The sequence below is a fragment of the Trachinotus anak genome, unplaced genomic scaffold (assembly GCF_046630095.1).
Source record: "Trachinotus anak isolate AG129_WGS33_773 ecotype Australia unplaced genomic scaffold, CSIRO_AGI_Tana_v1 ptg000010l, whole genome shotgun sequence".
Classification (NCBI taxonomy): domain Eukaryota; kingdom Metazoa; phylum Chordata; class Actinopteri; order Carangiformes; family Carangidae; genus Trachinotus; species Trachinotus anak.
Window position 1 is genome coordinate 27,398,267 of NW_027273861.1, and position 19,594 is coordinate 27,417,860.

General features: G+C 38.8%; 3 protein-coding genes across 3 annotated transcripts in view; 1 reads left to right on the top strand and 2 right to left on the bottom strand.

The window, feature by feature from the left end:
• Positions 1-1,424: 1,424 nt before the first annotated feature.
• Positions 1,425-6,817, top strand: gpx7 (glutathione peroxidase 7). Its single transcript, XM_071486524.1, has 3 exons — positions 1,425-1,637; positions 4,196-4,457; positions 6,272-6,817. The coding sequence occupies exons 1-3, from the start codon at positions 1,506-1,508 to the stop codon at positions 6,433-6,435; spliced, it is 558 nt and encodes a 185-aa protein (XP_071342625.1). The 5' UTR covers positions 1,425-1,505; the 3' UTR covers positions 6,436-6,817.
• A 1,137-nt stretch (positions 6,818-7,954) lies between these two features.
• Positions 7,955-14,917, bottom strand: LOC139626243 (alanine aminotransferase 2-like). Its single transcript, XM_071486523.1, has 11 exons — positions 14,602-14,917; positions 13,923-14,012; positions 13,132-13,240; positions 12,885-13,018; positions 11,953-12,196; positions 11,785-11,864; positions 11,550-11,686; positions 10,887-11,061; positions 10,654-10,809; positions 9,172-9,284; positions 7,955-9,096 (listed from the first exon to the last, which is right to left on the bottom strand). Exons 1-11 carry the CDS (start codon positions 14,704-14,706, stop codon positions 8,994-8,996), a joined length of 1,446 nt encoding a protein of 481 aa, XP_071342624.1. The 5' UTR covers positions 14,707-14,917; the 3' UTR covers positions 7,955-8,993.
• Positions 14,918-17,962: 3,045 nt separating this feature from the next.
• The window catches only part of LOC139626246 (1-phosphatidylinositol 4,5-bisphosphate phosphodiesterase gamma-1-like), a 29,908-nt gene continuing 28,276 nt past the window's right edge, over positions 17,963-19,594 (bottom strand). Inside the window, exon 32 of the mRNA XM_071486526.1 lies at positions 17,963-18,769. Within this exon, the coding sequence (XP_071342627.1) occupies positions 18,709-18,769 (61 nt within the window). The 3' untranslated portion in view covers positions 17,963-18,708. The remainder of the gene's footprint in view (positions 18,770-19,594) is intronic.

Genomic DNA, 19,594 nt, shown 5'->3' on the forward strand with positions numbered 1-19,594 from the left:
GCCAGGGTCCCTCCTTCTGATTTCCACAAGCAAGAACTACTTTTTAAATTATATTTACTCGTAAATTTATAAAAAAATCACTGACATTTTTCATCCAATGAGGACTTTTATTAATAAATATTGTGTAAAGGTTACTCCCAAAGGTTATGAAAAGCAATTCACTTCCAAATGTTATTTGAGGCTAATTAAAAGCTGTCATCTCTTTTCTATTTATACATCTACTGCATCCTTTGAGATCTGATGTAAACATTATTGATTGGAAATGTAGCAGAAGACATGTTTTTCAAAAGTTGAAACAAGTCACAGGTTTTATCTTTCATCCCTACTAATTTTCTTGTCAAAAAAGCATCTGAACTTTTTTGTACATAAAGATAAACACAGCAGATTGTTTAAAATGTTCCTGAATGTCCCTGTATCTGTAGAAAAAAATAAAAATGTGGATACTGTGTCATGCAAAGCAAGAAAGAAGCATAAATGGCACTCTGTGGAGCATTTCATTGGCACACGGTATGTAGGCCATTCTCTCAAACCTGAGCTGAACTTCCCAAACACAAGATGTAAGAAATACCTCATCTCAAGTCTGTGTAATTACTCTCTTGTTAGAAATGTGACGTAGCCTAAATTCCCACACAAATGAGACCCAGTTTGTGAAAACCTCTCTCACAGAGGAACAAGCTTGTTATTAATATGCAGAGGGTTTAGGGTTTTCTCTGTATTTTTGGATTGTGTTCATCTGTTTTCCTCCAGGAAAAAGTAGGCCATGGTGTGCATGCCTTCATCTGCCTAATGAGCTGAGAGTGAGAGGTGGAAAAGTTTTTGTTCCAGTTCCAATTCTTCTCCATCCAAAATATTTTCGAAATAAAAGCTTGAGACTCCTCGTCTACAATAGAGCACACATTTAGTTTGGCAAACGACCAAAAATGTCCCATGCTGGTTGTGATGAAAAGGGCTTTCACAGGCTTTAGAATTATTATAGCTTTCTGTGAGCTTCCAGATTTATGTATTACCTATATTTTAATTTTACGTTTTAATTCAATCGTCCAACAAATGAAAAGATTTAGCTTCCTAGGATAATACTGGTCAGTGTAGTGACTGTCATCAGTGGTCATTATCCCTAACAACAGGGTATAAACACAATACACAATAAAAACAATAAAACTGAGGGAAAGTTTGAATATTAGAAATACTCATGGTTAGAGATTATATTATGTTCATCATTTTGACAAAACACAGGTGTGGGACTTTTTTAAAAAAATGAAAAATTTAAATACCATTTGAGAAATAGCCTCGTTATTACAGATAAATGTAAACAAGTACTTGATTTCAACAAGAAAACTGAAATGGGTTCAGGGTTTAATCCTCCTACCGAGGCTTTTATTTTGTAAGTGACGGCCGGGCCCGGAAGCGCTGTCCCGCCTGCGCACTGTAACTTCACCTGCAGAGAACTCGCGCAGGAGTTTGCCAGAGTTTCCGCGCTGTTGCTGCTGTGTTGGCAGACTGTAACGATGCTTCCCGGAGCCCTCACCGTGTTACTGACTCTACTCAGCCTCACTGAGGGCAAACAAAAAGACTTTTATACTTTTAAAGTGGTGAACAGCAGGGGGAAGTTAGTGTCCCTGGAGAAATACCGGGGCTCGGTAAGTCTGCGTCTGCACAGCTGAGAGTAAGAGTTCACACCGGTGATGTCTCTCTGCATGTCACTCGGTTGCATGAATGAACATTGCATGGGGATGTTTTATAGTTGTTTTTTTTACGTCTCCCACTAACATGTTGGTGCATGTAACTAACGCAGTAGCTGCGGATCAGTTTGACTCGGGATGTCCCATCATGTAGCCCCGCCGGCCTACGTGGCAAGAGGCCTGCAGAGCCCCTGCAGCAGCTTCATAGAGTTTTCATTCAAACAAGGTGCGGATCACTAGACCGGATTAGCCTTAATCTGCCTCCAGCCCCTGATACTGCACCCTGCCTGGAAATACTGCAGGTTATTTAACTTGTAGGAGTCATTAAACATCAATTATTTTGTTTGTGGGGACCAGAAGTACTTGGGTACCACTTTCTGATAAGGCAGCACATATAAAGGGTTTGATTAAAGGATTCATTAATGGTTAACTCATAATTTACTGATGCTTTATGGTTCAGTTACATTAATAATATGGTTTAGTTCATTCTGGACAGTTTGACCACTGATCTTCGGCTGCGGGACCAATCCATGCACTGATTATCAACATTTACATCTGCAGACCTGATTACCCATTTATTAATCACTAACATTTATATTTGCATTATTGTTGAATAGAAACACACAGGCATGTTATTACCAAAGCATTTTTTCAAACAGAGCTCACTAATGGAAGGAAGAAACAACAGAGAGGAAATTCTTCACATCAAATGTCTTAAAAACAGCTGTTACCATCAACATTTCACAATAAAGGTTCTTGCTGCATTCAGAAGCTTTAAATGTAATTAATTAAAGAGCCGGGGTTTTACTGGTGCCTGATTCATACAGTGAAATTAAAGTAAATCACAGGCTGTATTGTTAAGCGTTACCTTATTTCAATTTGTCAGTCAAGTTTAGTTCATCACAGTTGATATTAAAAGATAAATAAAGCAGAGCAGAAAAGACGAAAACACAGCTGTAGTAATTTGAAGGCAGCACAATATTTCTGCGACTGAAGAAAGGACATTTACTTCATATTATATAACCTACATTTAGCTTATTCAAAATAATCTTATAATTGTGTTTAAATAAAAATACAATTCTATATGAAGACCTGATGTGATTTCCTTTATTTAGTCCTCTTGAACACCTTTAAAAATAAAAAATATATGTATCCCTCTCACTGTCTTTAATTAAAGGTCCCATATTTTACGCTTTTTTATTTTTTTTTTAAGTGTTGACATCCGTTAAAAATATATATTTGTGGTTTTAAGAACCAAAAACCATCTCAGTGTCGTTTTACATCTCTCTCAGGCTCCTCTCTCAGAAGAGAGGATCTGAGCCGCTCTTCTTGGAATTGCTTCACCGTGACACTAGGTGTCAGCGCTACATGATGGGATAATCAAACTGTCAGTGTGTTTGCCTGTAAGAAAATAAAATCAAAGAATGCATGTTCTTACTCCCGCAGTGATGAGCTGCTCCTGCTTCCTCTGCAGAAACTCTCCCCTACTGAGGCATGAAGCTGTAGCATGGAGTCACCTGCACTAACATGCTCCACTGTGGACCTGCTCACTAACATGTTCGATAAACACGTAAACATGAAAAGCAGTGATCTGATCAGACGTTCAGCCACTGATAAAGACTCTGCCTGAATCACAGTTCAGAGGTTACCTGTGATGTGGTGCTGATTGATTAGTCGGTAAGTCAAACATCAGAAAATGTATCAAAAAACTTAGATAATTAACCATTTTTAAAGCCATTTTTCAAGCAAACATGCGAGTTATTCTCAGTGTGAGGAGTAGCTGATTGATTGATTTAAACTGTGGGTGAAACAAAACAATGCTTGTGTGATTAAAGAGCAGTTTAATAGAAGGTGAAAATCTTGTGTTTGCTAATCCACAGTGATTAAACTAGTGGTGGAAGAAATGTTCCCATCCTTTACTTAAGTACTTCATTACAAGTAAAAGTACTGAAGTATTATCAGCAAAATATGTATAAAATGTGTACTTAAAGTATCAAAAGTAAAAGTACACTTTCACCCCTGTGAATGATGTATAAATATAGCCGATATTATTAGATTGTTAATACTGATGCATCAGTGCTTCATTACCATTTTACTGAGGTGTGGCGAGTGTGAACTACTTCATCGATATAGATATGAGATCAATCTGAAGTGTCATGAGATGATTCCTGCAGCACAAACACTTGTGACTGAATTTTTGAGTTTTGTAAATTTGTTTCTTTACTTGAGGAAATGTGTGTAATTACTTTCCACCATTGTGTTGAACCTGCAAACATTTGACCATAGAGGACATCAAGAGGAAAAAGATCACAGTGTCTCCTATAGAAAGAGAAAATCACAGTAAACTATGTATAAAACGCTCTCTTCTGAAGTGCAGTTCATTCTGTACTTGTTATACAGAGACTGGCTAACATGATGTGCACAGAGCATGTTGTGCACTTCAGCTGTTTCCCCGGTGGCTGTAGGATTTAGCAGCTGTAATTGTCGTGTTTTACGGTTCATTTCTGTGGCTTCAGGTGTCCCTGGTGGTGAATGTAGCCAGTGAATGTGGTTTCACTGAGGAACACTACAAAGACCTGCAGCAGCTCCAGCGGGACTTTGGGCCGTATCACTTCAATGTGCTGGCGTTCCCCTGCAACCAGTTCGGGCAGCAGGAGACTGGTAGTGACAAGGAGATCGACAGCTTTGTTCGCAGGGTCTACGGGGTCTCCTTCCCTCTGTTCAGCAAAATCGCTGTCGTCGGAACCGGAGCCAACAATGTCTACAAGTACCTTGTTGGTGAGTGATTGGCTGAAAGGGCAGGGACTTTTTGGAGGCTCATGTCATACAAATATCAGTGCTGTCAGTCCAGACCACAAATATGGGTGAAAACTTATTTCAGGTGACTCCCTGTCCTCTATTGCCTGAACCACACACATAACATTTCACACATAACTTATTTTTTGTCCATGCCAAAACCTTTTGTAGATATCATGCCACCAAAACAGAGACATCAGGAACTTTTCCACCATCCAGAGCGTCAGTAATATGCAGTAAACTAACATTACCAGCCTTGTTAATACTGATGCATCACTGGGTTATCAGCATTTTACTGTTGTAGTTGGTCGAGGTGGAGTTCGATATCAATATCGGTCGGCCTACTGAATGTTGAGTGTTAAAAAATAAAAAATATTGTTTCTTTTTTCTCTCTTTTCCGTCAAGTCATTTCCTAAAGTTGACCTTTAATCTTTTATCTGTTACCGTGTAAAGCTTTTATTTAAATGTAAATACAGCAGTGGCGTGTGGTAATAACTAAAAAACGACTAAAAACAACAGCTAAATAAATCACTTCTTTGGGAATCTTCAACATATTTACCATTAACTGACAATGACACACTGCAATGACTCCAGTGTAGAATCCTGTATTTCCAGCCTCGGTGTTGTTAACTTACCTGGCGTCGTCTGGACTGTAGCTGAAGCACAGAGGAGACGAGGGAACTTCGGCCTTGAGGAGTCGTCTCTTTTATTTACTGACAAACAGCTTAAAGTGCACATATATTGCACTGCTACGTTCACAGCTTCAGTTTCCACCATCACACCCCCCCCCCCCCCCTCTCTCTTTTTCTCTCCCCCTACAAACACAACCTTCGTACTGATCTTTTCCTGAAAGGAGCTGCTCTACTCCTGTAACAATATTCTGTCTTAAACTTCTCAAACTTACTGCAGATCTTGCACATCAGTGTAATTTGCTTGACTTCTTGCTACATCCACTTAAAGTTTAATGCGGATGTTTAGTTTCCTCACACCTTTGCGCATGATTCGTGCAACATCATAACTGATCTCAGTTCAGTAGAAGCTGAGTCGAGGACAGCTTGTCTAGTCAAAGACCCCAGGATTATGCTCAATGTGCAAACCTCAAAATGAAAATGCTGTTCTCTCTGCTTGCCAAGCTCCTGCTCTCGTCAACGGACACGGTCACTGACAAAAACTATAAATACAACAGCTGGAAGGCAGGCCATCCTGCTGGGCAATACCCGGCTGCCACCACAAGAGGGCAGTAAAGTACTTGATGAATGCAGACAGAAAACAGATCCGGGAGCTGTTCTGAGATCAGATGTAAGGAGGGATATCGCTTCATCTCCAGTATTGTTCTGGTTGATGTCTATTTTTAACTTTAAGCACTGTTTGCCTTACAGATTTTATTTGTTAATAATTCCTTTGGTTGACAGCTTTAAAAAGTCCTCTTTGTTTTAAAGGGGTGGAGGGGTTGTTCTGTCCCCACCAATGTTGAGACCAAACCTAAACCCCTGAGAAACAGGAACTGTGAGAAGACGTTTGTTGAAAGAAGCACAAAAGAAAAAAGGATGAAAAAACACAGGGACACAGGAAGAAGCTCACTCCCATGGGACACAAGAGAATCAATTCTCAGGGCACTGTAGGGTAGCAAGGCAAAGAGAGGGACAGAAAAAAAGAATGAATGAATAGAAGAAAACTAGGAAGAAGAGACAAAAGAAGGGTGGAACTGTTTCTAGGTGGAAAACACTGTAACATATTGTCCACTGTTGTTTAAAAGGATGTTTTAAAATCTTCTGTCTTCTCTCATTTTTCTGCAGAGTCTTCTGGGAAGGAGCCTGACTGGAATTTCTGGAAGTATCTAATTGATGTAAAGGGCAAAGTGGTGGACGCATGGGGACCAAAAGTTTCTGTCAAAGATATCAGACCAAAAATCGCTGAAATGGTGCGGCAGATAATCTTAAGGAAGAAAGAGGAGCTTTAACCCCCCTTGTCTCGAGACCATTCACCACACAGTGTTCTGCAGTATGAGATTTAGATTCACTGGCACATGAGCCAAAGGGAGAAACTGAACACATGTTAATACAATCTGACTTTGCTAGAACGAACCATTTAATTCAATTCACACAGCAGAAGCAAATTCTACTTGCTGTCTGAAAGCACTGATGAAACACCACTGTTTTTAAAGGTCCCATATTTTACTTTAAAGCCATTGTCAAATTTTTTATTTGGTGTGTGACATTTGAGGCTGTAGTTTTAAGCCAAAGAGCTCCTCTTTCCCTGTTTGTTAGTCATGTGGATTATGTGTTTGGCTTTTTTTTATCCATTCTGATTTGCGGAATAAACGATTACTGTGATGAAAGTGATGCCTTGTTACTGAGTTTGTGTTCCAGTGTTGTGTTGCCTCAAATCATTAGTAATGTCAATCTGAGGATAGCTCACTATACAGCTATTTGTTTGTAAATGACCTTTTCGCAAACACAACAAATATAGTCATTTCCATATTTTGTCACCTCCATTAAATGGGCACTTCTCACCATTTCAAATGTCCTCAGATGTATAACTAATGGAGATCATCAGTATGTGATATTATCACTCCCTCATCACCTTCTAGAGGTTGGAACAAACATGGAGACTTTTTACATGTGTCGGTGAATAAGCGTAATTCCAGCTGCAGCTACCTGACCTTTGTCTTCCTGTTGCGAAAACAAAAAAACAAAATGTAGCTTGAGAGTTTTATTATTTGGATCCAATCAACTACACACCCACTGTGTTCTGACAAGTTATTTTTTATTTTGATAGCTACTGTCATGTAAGTGATTGTTGGAGGATTACCGCAATATGTCCTTCAGTCAGCCACCGAGGCATAAAATAAACTAGAATTACCGCCTCACCGTTGTATCCCTCCATGATTCGGACTGGTTTCAGACCCTGGTTTATCTAGAGTCATATAAAATAATAACCACTTATGTGAAATTTTGTCATAATGGCTGTGTGAATTCTTGAGTAATCACAATTACCCTGACCTTTGACCACCAAAAATCTATTCCTTTCATCTTTGAATGCAAGTGAAGGCCAAAACCACTTTTTGTGAGGTCACTGTAACCTTGACCTTTGACCCAGTCGACCTTTGTGCCAAGTTTGAAGGGATTGTTTTGAGGAGTTCTCAAGATATTGTGTTCACAAGGGGAAAATCATGTTTCCTGAGGTAAACGTTACCTTGACCTTTGACCACCAAAATCGAATCAGTTTGTCCTTGAGTCCAAGCAGACATTTGTGCCAAATTTGAATAAGTTCCTTCAAGGCCTTACTGAGATATTGCGTTGACAAAGCCAAAACCTTTTGAAGCCTGGGCCTTTGTACAATCCTCACTTCCATCTTTAGTTGGCAGTTACAGTGGCTTTAAAATCCAAACTTAGGAAAGATCTGATAGAGTTGGGGAGAAGCTGACGTTGTGCAAGAACACAGCAAATGCTAGAGGCCAAGACAACTGAGGGAAAACAGCCTTTTCACATATTTAATTTACTTTGTACACACTCTTTCTCTCAAACCTCTCTCTTCAGTCAAGCCAACTAAATGTTATTTAATCATGTCATTTTTCTTTTGCAAATTCTACATAACATAAAATATAAAATTGTTCCGCAATGTGGAGTTTCATATGATGTACTGTGTTATCGCATTTGACAGGGGCAGGCAAACACTTATATATCCTTCTCACCTAATTGTAAATATTACCATATATTTTCCAGTAAAAATCTTGTAATACGATTTCAGACACCCCTAAAGTGGACCGTACCATCTCTTAACCTTGACATCTTGTTTACCTGCCTCTCTCCATCAGTGGCTCACTGGGGTTAAATTGGGCACAGTCACTCTCCATTCATGCCTCAGTAATCAGTCACTGAAAATGAAATGTTTGTCTTCATCAGGGGGATCACGATGCATCCTTAAGTTTGACATTTTTTCTTTTATCTGTCAGGATGTCTTTTTGTGTTATATGTGTAGGAAATAGGTTTGCATTTTATTATTGAGTTATCTTGGTCACAGGTCATTTTATCCGTTATTGGCTTGATGAACGTTTTCTGTGTTTCTTATTCTTTTTTTACACCAATATTCTTTGCTCTCTCATCATATTTTCTTATTATCTGTTTTTTTCAACTGACCCAGGCAACAATTTTAATGTTTGAAACTATCAGATGACAAATAGAGTCACTTGAATGTTAAGTTCAGATCCTATTTAGCAGAAATGCTTGAGCCTTTAAACATTAACACAAATCTTCTTTCTGCACTCGAATTAATGATCTGTGCTTCTCCTCGGGGGGGAACCTGGTGTTGCAGTGTCTTGTTGCTCATCTCTGTTAGACCAGCTTTTTCACATCAAGAACCCCTCAAGTGACACAAATTACACCACGGACCATGGATAGATTCTGTGAATGTGTTGTAGATGGGATTATAGTGAAAGTCAGTAATTCCCCGATTTGCTGGGGACCACCAAGAACCACCTCAAGGACCCCTGGGGGTCCCTGTACCCCACTTTGAGAATCAGTGTGTAGAGTGAGGGACTCTGACTGTGAGGCGAAGGTGGAAAGAGCCAAGGCGAGCGAGGACCTCCTCCAGAGTGTCAGGTGGCAGAAGAACACAGAACCTGAGAGGAACAGTCACGTTTAAGACAGTGCAACATACAGTTCCTGACTAATGAGGCCGACTTCACCTCTCTTACCTCAGGTGGTGTCTGACAGCTCGTCCACCGTGCTGACAACCTGCTCCAACTACTACACCTTCCTCCTGCAGTAACCTCTGACAGTACAGAACATCTGCCTCCACCTCTAATATCTAAAAACAGAAATGATGCAAATGTTTCAGTATCACATTACTAGAGCCTCTAGCATGACTTGATGTTTATTATTTGTTTCTGATTAACTTTATTGTGGAGTAAAAATAAAAAGGTTTCATTGGTTATTAAATTTGATTAACTGTTATTATATAAAATAACTGAATTTTGTGTTTCAAAATCTATAAACACAATAACCCTACTATAACTGTTAACACTGCTAAAGGGCCAAACCAGTGTTTATGCATGTTTTTAAAAATTTAAGTTTTAAGAAATTTAAAAATCTGTACAAGTTGAATTTCATATTGTATGGAAATTAATGGAAAATGGGAAATGGTAGATGGCATGAAAGGAAACATTTCCAAAACCAAAAATACTACTGTGGTAAATCCAGAGAACAGCCTGGTCATTGTGTTTAACCTGTTAAACATGACAAGACTCTTGTTATTCCAAGATTTGAACTTTTAACCCCAAAACTACATCATTCAATTATTAGGGAATGTATTAAATGTTTTTCAATAGCATGTACTTTTTTGCAGATTTTCCAAAAGCCCCTTTCATTAGCTTATTGTAAAGTTTTTCTTCCTTTTATTTTGGAAGGTTCAGCAAATCCAAATAACAGTTCAGTTCATGGCTTCATTCCATAAGTCATCAGTCATTTTTTATGAAAAACCTTTGAAAAAAGAAAAAAGAAAACAGATAAGCAACAAACACTATCAGTGCTTTCACATAATTACATGATTTGGTTCTTGTATTAGTTCTTGTTACCTGTAAATCAAGCAGTCCAGTCTGCTCAGTAGTTATCATTACTTCATTTATTTCTATGTTTTTATATTTATTTAGTCTATTTCCCCTCAGATTCTAATTCTTCCAGGAACTCTGGTTTGTCTTGACATTTTCAGTACCGCTGTAGTTTTGAGTATTTAACTGTGAAATATGTTACGTCATAATTAATTTAAAGGTTCTGCAGAATATCAGTGCTGGTAAAACCATTTCCCCCAAACTTAAGTTTTCTTTCCCTGTAATGTAGGTCCCCACCACAATGCTTTATCATTTAGTATAAATTGTAATTTATAAATTAGCCTATAGTATAATTAATCCCTTTGCTCTGAAATGACCTGTTTTTTACTCTCTTTGTCCCACACAAGGTGCGTTTCCATTAACCTGCTTAATGTATAATTCAAAATTGTGAATTTGCAAAAGGAGTAAAATCTTCTATTTTGCACAAAACTTAAGTGGAAACGCAACTAGTGTCTTGTTTTCTTCCAACAATCAAGTATCACTGGGAACCAGTAAATATTTAGTTGGTGCTTGATTCATAGAGCAGCTGTAAATTGTGGGCTGGACTATAAAGTGTTAAGAGTTTCCCACCTTGGCCTGGTCGATGATCTCAGGAGGTAAATGCAGACTGGGATAAAGGTAGATTCCCCCCATCGCTGGCTGACAGTTCATCCCTGGTAGACCGTTCAAGAACCGCCAAGCCCGCTGAGCATTCTGGGACAAAGTTGCTCGAGTGAGGAGAATCTCCTTTGGTGGAGAGAGACAGTTTGTAAGCAGTGATAAAACGTAGACCAGGGTCGTGTGCTGGAGGTTCGGCGTGTCACCTGTGTGTACGTGTCGTAGGAAGGGTCTCCAGGCCTCGGAGGGTTGACCATGAGATCCAGAGCGAGCTGTCCTGTGACCGGAGTGCTGATGTCAGTACACAGCATGGTATCGACATAATGCTTCACCTCTGGGTCCATGTTGACCGCCTCCATGAATCCCGCCCTCAGACCACACCTACCACACAGACAGAGATTCAGACTTTCTAATAGTTGTAAAAGAAAAAAAAAAAAAGAGAAAAGCTTCCAGTAAAATGTTTGGAGTTGATATTATGAATATGCCCTCCCAACGGGCCTGGTAATGAGTCACCTGCTTTCAGCGCAGTTTATTTATTACCTATAGCTGTCACTGATTCAGTGGTGTAGTGGTTAAGACTTCTGTCTGTTGTAGAAGAGCTTCAGCGTTTTTCAGCGATTATTTGTTCTTTACCTCTTATAACTGGGCACAGATCACTACATTGGTTCCAAATCTGTCAGAGAATTAACTAACCAACTTGTCCTTATTATTAAACCTGGGGTTACACTGTTATTTAAATATTTTTTTCATATATTAATGCTTGTGTGTAAGCTTTAATGACTTTTCAGGCTGTACCATGTATTTGACCAAAAAGACAGAGATTCATATATGGAAGCACAAGAAATCATGTTGACTATCACAGAACTCACTCTCCCATGCAGGCGTTGGATAAAGAGTGAAAAGAGACCAACTCCACTGTCTCTGAGAGCTCTTTGTCCATCTCAAACAGGACTTTCTTATAGGAAATAAACTCTGTCTCCTGCCCGTACACGCTGTCCTGGTACACCTGCAGCGCAGACCAGAGGAACAGGTAGATTAGTGTGAGCAGGAGACCAAATTAAATCCAAATGTGATGATTTAGTTCAGTTTACAGTTTATAATCACCTCATCAACCAACAGAAAGAGTCTCTCAGCTGCAGCGAACTGAATCACCTCCTCTATTGATTTCCTGTCCTGTACGTGACCTACAAGGAGAAACAGCAGCAGCACAGAAGTGATGACAACAGGGGGTTTTAAACAGGTGTCTTCACATAGCTGCTCTGTGTTTTTCACCTGTGGGGTTTCCTGGGTTGCTGATGTAAAGCGCTCTGGGGTCACAGTGACCCCGAGCGGTCGTCACCGCTCGCTGCAGCTCGTGCAGCTCTACAGCCCAGCCTCGCTCCTCTATCAGCTGGTACGGCACCAGGGTCACCCCGGCCTCATCCAGCAGCATGGGCAGTGTGTGGGGGCAAGGCACGGGGGTCAACACACCTGTCTGAGCCTCCCCCTCCCCACTGGCCAGCAGCTTCACAAGCACCTTAACACAACCGATCAAAAAAACGAAATTATATTAATTCTGTTTTTTTAATTTCACATTTAGGTTTGAAATGATAATTCTGGTTTATCTCAACTTATTTTCTTAGTGTCAGCCTTTCTATCAGTTAGGGCCACATGAATCGTTGAGATGGTGATATTATTAAAAAGAAACTGAATGGTGCAGGAAGCACAAGCAGTCAAATGATCAGGCAGCGTTTAAACTAACTTAAAGTTGTTTTTTCTGTGTGTCTCTCTTTGAACAGTTTGCTGATTGGTTTTCTGAATAAATCTTGTAAACTTTAAATCTACTTTAAGTCAAACTAATGCTCCACATTAATTCTCCCTGGACCTGAAGTCTCTCAATGACTCTCCAGGGAGGGAAAACCCTCAGTGCATGAACCCCTGGTTGAGACAGTCTGGCAGAGCTACTGTCTTGTCTGAATACTTTTGTTTTTTTGTTTTGTTTTTGGCTCATTTGATTTTGTTGCAGCCGTGTCGCTGTGTTCCCAGATATCAGCAAATAACTGGATGAGTACAATGGTACCATAACTGTGGGAAACGATGGCCAGAATGATCCTTTAACATCCATATACCACTAAATATGACCTCAGTGTGGTGTCTGGACAATAAATAATGATAACACAGTCATAATAATAATAATAACAACAACAATACAATGTGTTTTTTACCATCAAGGCCCTTTGAGAACCAGCAGAAATGAAGATGTCTTTGGTGTGTGAAGGCACTCCAGCATCTCGTCTTGTGATGAACTCAGCGATGCTTTGCTTGACATGAAGCAGGCCAGAGGAGTCAGTATAGGAGCCTGTGGATCAGTCATTGGATGTGCTATTTCTATACATTTGTTAATCTAATTTTCAGTCTGTCATGTTTTAAATGTCACAGATTGTACAGAAAAGACCGTTTTACTATCCTCACCCGCACTTCCTCCCTCACAGACCTCCAGGAGACTCTGAGCCCTCAGCCTGACATCCAGAGGAAGAGTTTTGTCTTTCAGCAGCTGAGGGTAGAGACATGCTGCCAAGACCTGAGAAAACAGGCCAGATTTACAAAGGACAATGTACTCATAGAGGATATTCAATAAAGTTTGGTTAAAAAAGATTTTTTTTAACGTCTTACAGTAGTATCCTAGTCAAGAAAACAGCAGCACAGGGAAAATGGTTGCAAAGCATATAACACAAATTAGGGCTAAACAACTAATCGAAATATTATTGAAATCACAATATGGCAAAGTGCAACAGCTAAATTGCAGGTGCTGCAATTTATTTATTTTTTTCTATTTTGTTTTTTTTTATAATGATAAAATGTGTCACAACAGACCATAATTTCTTTAAATCATGTTCTCCAGACATAGAGGAGCATCCTTATTTAGCACAGAGCCCAACAAAAATCACATCATCATCATTTTTATATTTTTTTTCAGTGACAGTGAAAAGAAAAAATGACCTCAAACTTATCATTAGGTTGTTGTTTATAATAAGGTGATAAAATAATAGCAGTCAAAATGCCCTGACAGTGATTGCAAAAAATATACACATTAGAATACTTGAAACTGATAAATAAAATCATCACGCAGACAGCTCTGAATATCACCAATATATCCTAAAATTACCACAGAGGAAAATATCATAGAAACGCTGAGTTTCCTGAAATTGTATCTCCACTTGAAACAAAGTGAATCAGGTAAAAGCACAAATGACAAAACGAACCTGTCGAACAAATGAGATGGGTTTTATTCCTGCTGTGTGGGAATCACCCGAGTTGACATCGATCACAGCTTTGAAGGATTTCTGCGCCCCCTGCAGGACAATACATATTAAGGCAGGAACAGTTTGTCCAGTCTGGACCATGGATTTCAAAGAATCTCAAATTACAGGTCAAGTGTCAGTGTAAAGTAATAATCCTCTCACAGTTGTACAAGGTTTAAAATTTTGACGTGTAAATCTGGTGCAGTTGAACTGATAATAAACTAGGTGCATATAATGTTTAACCAGAGGTTAAAGAAGTATTTATTTACTTAATTGGAATAAAAGTACTACTACATTAATGAAAAAATAATCCATTTCAAGTAAAACTACTGCAGACAAAATCCAACCAGTATTAGCAGAATAACATAAAGTATACAAAAAATGCTATGTTTTACTGTGAAATGTAGTGAAATAGAAGTATAAAGTAGCACAAAATGGAAATACTCATGTACCAAAAATTGTATTTCAAACATATATTAAGTTAGTTTCCACCACTCCAGAGTTTTCACCTCTTTGCATTTATGGAAGTGAAAATAAATCATGGACTTTCTTACTTATCAAATCAAACAACAACTGTCTCTCCAGGGTTTTCAGGCTGAATGTAAATCTAGATAAATAAATGCAGAGCAGCAGCACTTACCTGTGTGATTTCTTGTGTGATGTGTGCAGCCAAACTCTGCAGCCCACAGTGCGGTGAGACTCTTATCCCCCTCACTCTGGGATTTACATGCTGCAGACAACTCATGGTCTTAATGGTGGATTTCCAAAGTATTTAATTAAAACTACCTGCTACAGTCCTGGCACCATGGTTAGAAGAGGTCAAAGTTGCACAAGGTTGGAAATGAGCCCTTCTACAAAACACTGTTCTGACATGTATAGGAGGGAGGTGAATAGTTAATAGTTAGTTATCTGTTATTGAAAATGTCAGTGTTGCACAGCTTTTCCTGTTTGATCAGTAATCCATAATGTTCACTTTGAGCTGCACTGAAACGCAAAAAAACCCCCTGATCTCTGAGGTGAACTCAGTACATGTGCAACCTGATCTTATTCTTATCTACAATTTAATCTAAAGGGGAAAACAGAAAGTTTAAAAAGAAAATGGCAAAGGCACAGTGAAAAATAAAATGCCTTATTTTTTCCCATTAACAGTCCAAAATCTAAAAAGACAAAAAGCAACAAATCCTCACAACTGTGAAGCTGGAACTTGTGTTTGATATTTTTCACTGACTTGATGAATTGATTATCACAACAGACTAACCGACTGATCAACTAATCCTTCAGGATAATGGGGTCACACTGTAACTGAATGTTAAACTGGATCCTTTCGCATTTTATTTGTGCATTTACATGTGACTAATCTTTCCAATTTTCAATTTCAGGAGTTTCACAGCATTCACGTATCATTTCAGTATCAATCCATCAATATCAATATTTTCTTTTTCAGTTTCCTTTTAGTTTTCAACATTAATTATGGCCTGATTTCAAAGGCCTACAATCTAAAAGCCCAATTCATTTGCTTAAATCTTTTCCTTGCTTTAATTATCTACACTCTCAGGGTTATCGTTGATTTAAAACACTGCTGTAGAACAGCTCCTACGTGTTTATTGCTGTGCTATTGAAATACACAGAGTTTGTTGGACATAAACAAAAAGCCTCTTTGCTTATTTCAAAATCTACCTAAGAACCTCTGAGCGTCGGTTGTAATTAAACTCCAGACCAATCACTGGTCACTGAACAGGTAGAGGGGCGGGGTTTAGAGGTCAGGTGGGAGGTAACAGACGTGGAAAGCAGCTGGAAATGTTCCGGTCTGAGGGTAATGTCCCGGTCTGTGGGTTGTGGAGATTTTGATGTTAATTAACGACAGTGTTGTTGCTGAGTAAGAGACGAGCTGAAATTAACGGGGGGGGGGGGGGGGGACCATGACCATGAACACCAGGTCTTTCCACGCGGTTCACACACCTGACAGAGGTTCAGCAGGTGCAGGGCAGGTTGGGTTCGGTGAGACACAGTGGTGCCAAACCTGGCAACCTCACTGTGACCACAGCATTGCAGAAGCTGCAGGCGTTGTGTCCAACTGTTGTTCAGTAAGAAGCATATAAAGCTTGTAGCTGCCCTGAATCTTACAGGATGAGTGATTGGTTTTACATCAGTGTTTGAACATGGATCATGCAGATGTGTTGATCAGTCAGCTTTACACATGTTCGTCGATGCTTTTCTCTCACTCTTGTGAATGAGCTGGTCTCCCAAAACTTTTGAACTATCTTTCTAAAGTCGCCCCTTTTTAGATAATAAATAACTCATAAACTGAGATTGTTAGCCACAGACTTGGGTTAATTTTCTGCTCTGTCAATTTGGATGTGAATAATTCACTAAAACTACCTCAAGCAGGCTTCATTAAAACAGCCATAGGATGGTCAGGGTGACATCCAGATTTTTAAACTCCTTTTATCTGTGTAAAAAAAAAAAAAAAAAAAAAAAAAAAAAAAAAGTCTGTAATCACTCATGTTTACTGTGTAATGTTCCTCCTCAGGTGCTGAAGTTAGTGTTACAGATCTTGGTGTGTATTTGTCTCAGAACGACAGGTACATGAAAGAGCTTTATTAAATGGAAACTTGCACAGGATTTGTAATGCAGAGTAATAATACTGGACAGTTAGCATAGATACAGAGAGAAAACAACAACTTGAGTCAAATTGCCTAATACACAATGGCTATAGGCCAAGAAGACAACCTTTGCATAGAAGTCCCTACCCAGTGCGACTGCAGCGTAGGGAGAAAGAGAGAGGTTTGTGTCTATGGGGACATTTAAAGGGAGCTCCAAGTACACAATATTAATTTCTACATAAAGTTACAGTATCTTCAATCTGAAGTCCATTATCATTCCTCTAGTGTGTCCTTTCATCTATTAAAACAAGGTCTACACCTGTCTGATAAATAAAAGAAGTTATATACAATGAGAAATTAGACTGGGGGAGGTGATGTAGCTACAGAGAGAGGTGGGGGGGGGTGTTATTAGATATGAAGCCATGCAGTGAGTCGAATCGAAGCTGCTCTTGGCAGATCCAGGACCAGTTGAACCACAAATGTGATTAGAGCCAGATGATGGGAGCTGATCCCGGTTGTGCGGTTCAGGTGTGAAATCTGAGCCGGCGGGTTACAAAGAGTGCTTCGCTAGTTTTCTGTGATTAGCCCTTGTTTTTCGTGTGTGTGTGTGTGTGTGTGTGTGTGTGTGTGTGTGTGTGTGTGTGTGTGTGTGTGCGTTCAGTCAAAGTGAACACAGTCCCTGTGCAGGTGACATCCAGGGGGGACGCTGTGAGGAAGGGGGACTTCCCCTCTCCTCCTCCCCTGCTCGCTGTTCTCGTGCCTCTGGTGAAGGTAGTATACATACGTTTAGAGCCCTTTGAAGAAGTATTAAAAGACCTTGTCGGTGTGGTTTGGTGAGGATTCGTTCGACACAGTTTGTCCAGTTTGTGCTCTCCCAGGCGGAACAGGAAGGTCTGTGACAGGAAGCCCCCACCGCCTGGGGGCAGAGTTCATGTGGTCACCCAAAAAAAAAAGACTTGGTCTTGATTTGGAGGAGCAGGCGTCAGCCTTTAAATCCCTTTTGAACCCATTTCATGAGTAGTGGTCTAATTCCTCCTCCAGTTTGTTAGTAGCTGTCCCTTAAAGGGCCACTATTCCAGTTGTAGAGAAAGCAGTCAGTCTTTTCCTTGCTGAAACATTGGAGCAACTACACTCTACGAGCGCAACATCAAAGGCACATACATGATATTTCCTTTTTGCTACTTGTGCCCACTGCTTCCTTTTTCTATTCCAATAACAAGGGTTTTATTTTCCCTTCCATTTGTGTAACCTGAGATTTCTTCTCCCTTTTATCCTGTTTTCTCACTAAAGCCTGAAACACAATAAGAGCAAATCTGAAGAGCTGAGGGCTTAATTTACTTTTTTTTTTTTGTAGCAGTTTGCACCACCATCAATACCATTTTGTATTTTTTAAACTAAAAACTAAAAACTAAAAACTAAAAAGCTAAATCCTGAATCCAAACAGAGATTTGTTTCTTCTTTCAATCTTTGCTCTCCACCACAGTGCTAATTTTTGTCATAAAAACTGAAAAAAATATATATTTTTGACTTTTTTTAAACAAATGATTGTTTTCATCACCAATTAATCTACTTTTGTGATAAATCAACTCACTGTTTGGTCCATAAAACATCTGAAAATGCTGATTTTAAATTTTTTTTTATCAACAGTTTTAAAAGATTTAGTTTAATGTCATGTATGACCAAGAAAACCATCAAATGTTGAGGTGTTAATTTAAAAAATTATATTATTATTCGATGAATGGTTGCCAATTAACCTTCTGATGATGGACTATTTAACTAATTAACTAATCGACTAATTGTTGCAGTGAAGAGGAGTGAATAGAAGTGAATTGTGGTTGTCAGAGTCAGAACTGTGTCCCTTCACTTGTCTTGTCTGAAAACATCTATTCACTCTTAATGTGTTTCAGCCTGAAGTCTGATTGTTTTTATAGCTTAGTTTTTTTTTTTAGTCCATGAGATGCTTCTGTTTGTTTTTAGACTCACTTGTTCCTCTGCTGAAAAATCTCTGTGTTTTTCATCAGTTCTAAACGGATTGCATGTCGCCGCTGTAGAGAGCCCGTCTGTTCTCAGGCCGTCACTGCTCAGCTGGCAGCTCCTGTCAGGCACAGTTTGTGTTCGAGCTGATCGCTCTCTGGAGGACGGGATTAACTGCGCTTTGCTGCCACCTGCTGCCTCAGCTTCTCCCTCCTCTTCTTCTCCATCAGCCTGAAAAAGAAAAAATATGTTACAGTTACTTACAGTTCTGCTTCATATGTGAATCTCCGGATGGAAAAATACCTATTTTAGGAATCCATGTCGTGATAAAATGAGGCTTTAAATTAAATCAATAACAGGCGTATGGATAAGTTTGGGTAAAATCAAAATAACTTATTTTTATCATTTAAAAAAGTTCAATTTGAAGGCTAAAATTTAAATAAAGTGTTGTCATGCAATGTATTATTATAATATTATACAAAAATAAGATCTGAAACAATTAGCTGTTTTAATTGGTCAATCAAATTAATCTGCAACTCTTCTGATAATCAATCAATGATAGGGCAAAAATGGGAAAAATTTCTCTTGAATTGAGGTTTCAAGTGAAGCCAATAACAGGTGATGTAGATAAACTTAAGTAAAATCAATGACTTATTTTTTCTGAATTTAGAGGCTAAAATGTGGCGATAATAACAAAACTATGATTAAAAAGATATTTTCTGCCATATTAAGTACAATTTGTATTATTATTGTTACTTATTATTAAGTAATGTTAATGTTATTATAAAAAATAATAGCTGATTAAAAGATTTAGCAATTGGAATAAAATTTATCTGCAACTATTTTGATAATCAGTTTATAATGAGGCAAAATTGTCAAACTTTAACTGGTTCCAGGATCTGAAATTTGGATATTTTCTGCATCACATGTCGCTGCTACTAGCAAGTATTTTTATTCTTTATTGATCATAATTGATTAATTGGTTTAGTGTATAAAATTTCATATATATATTAATCGATCAGTTAATGGTTTCAGAGTAAATACATGGACTTTAAA

Coding starts and splice junctions, on each gene's coding strand:
- gpx7 (XM_071486524.1), top strand. CDS start 1,506: ATGCTTCCCGGAGCCCTCACCGTGTTACTGACTCTACTCAGCCTCACT. Junction 1,638..4,195: donor TGGAGAAATACCGGGGCTCG/GTAAGTCTGCGT, acceptor CTGTGGCTTCAG/GTGTCCCTGGTGGTGAATGT. Junction 4,458..6,271: donor TGTCTACAAGTACCTTGTTG/GTGAGTGATTGG, acceptor ATTTTTCTGCAG/AGTCTTCTGGGAAGGAGCCT.
- LOC139626243 (XM_071486523.1), bottom strand. CDS start 14,706: ATGAGTTGTCTGCAGCATGTAAATCCCAGAGTGAGGGGGATAAGAGTC. Junction 12,197..12,884: donor GTTCTCAAAGGGCCTTGATG/GTAAAAAACACA, acceptor GGTTGTGTTAAG/GTGCTTGTGAAGCTGCTGGC. Junction 10,810..10,886: donor CCTACGACACGTACACACAG/GTGACACGCCGA, acceptor TCTCCACCAAAG/GAGATTCTCCTCACTCGAGC.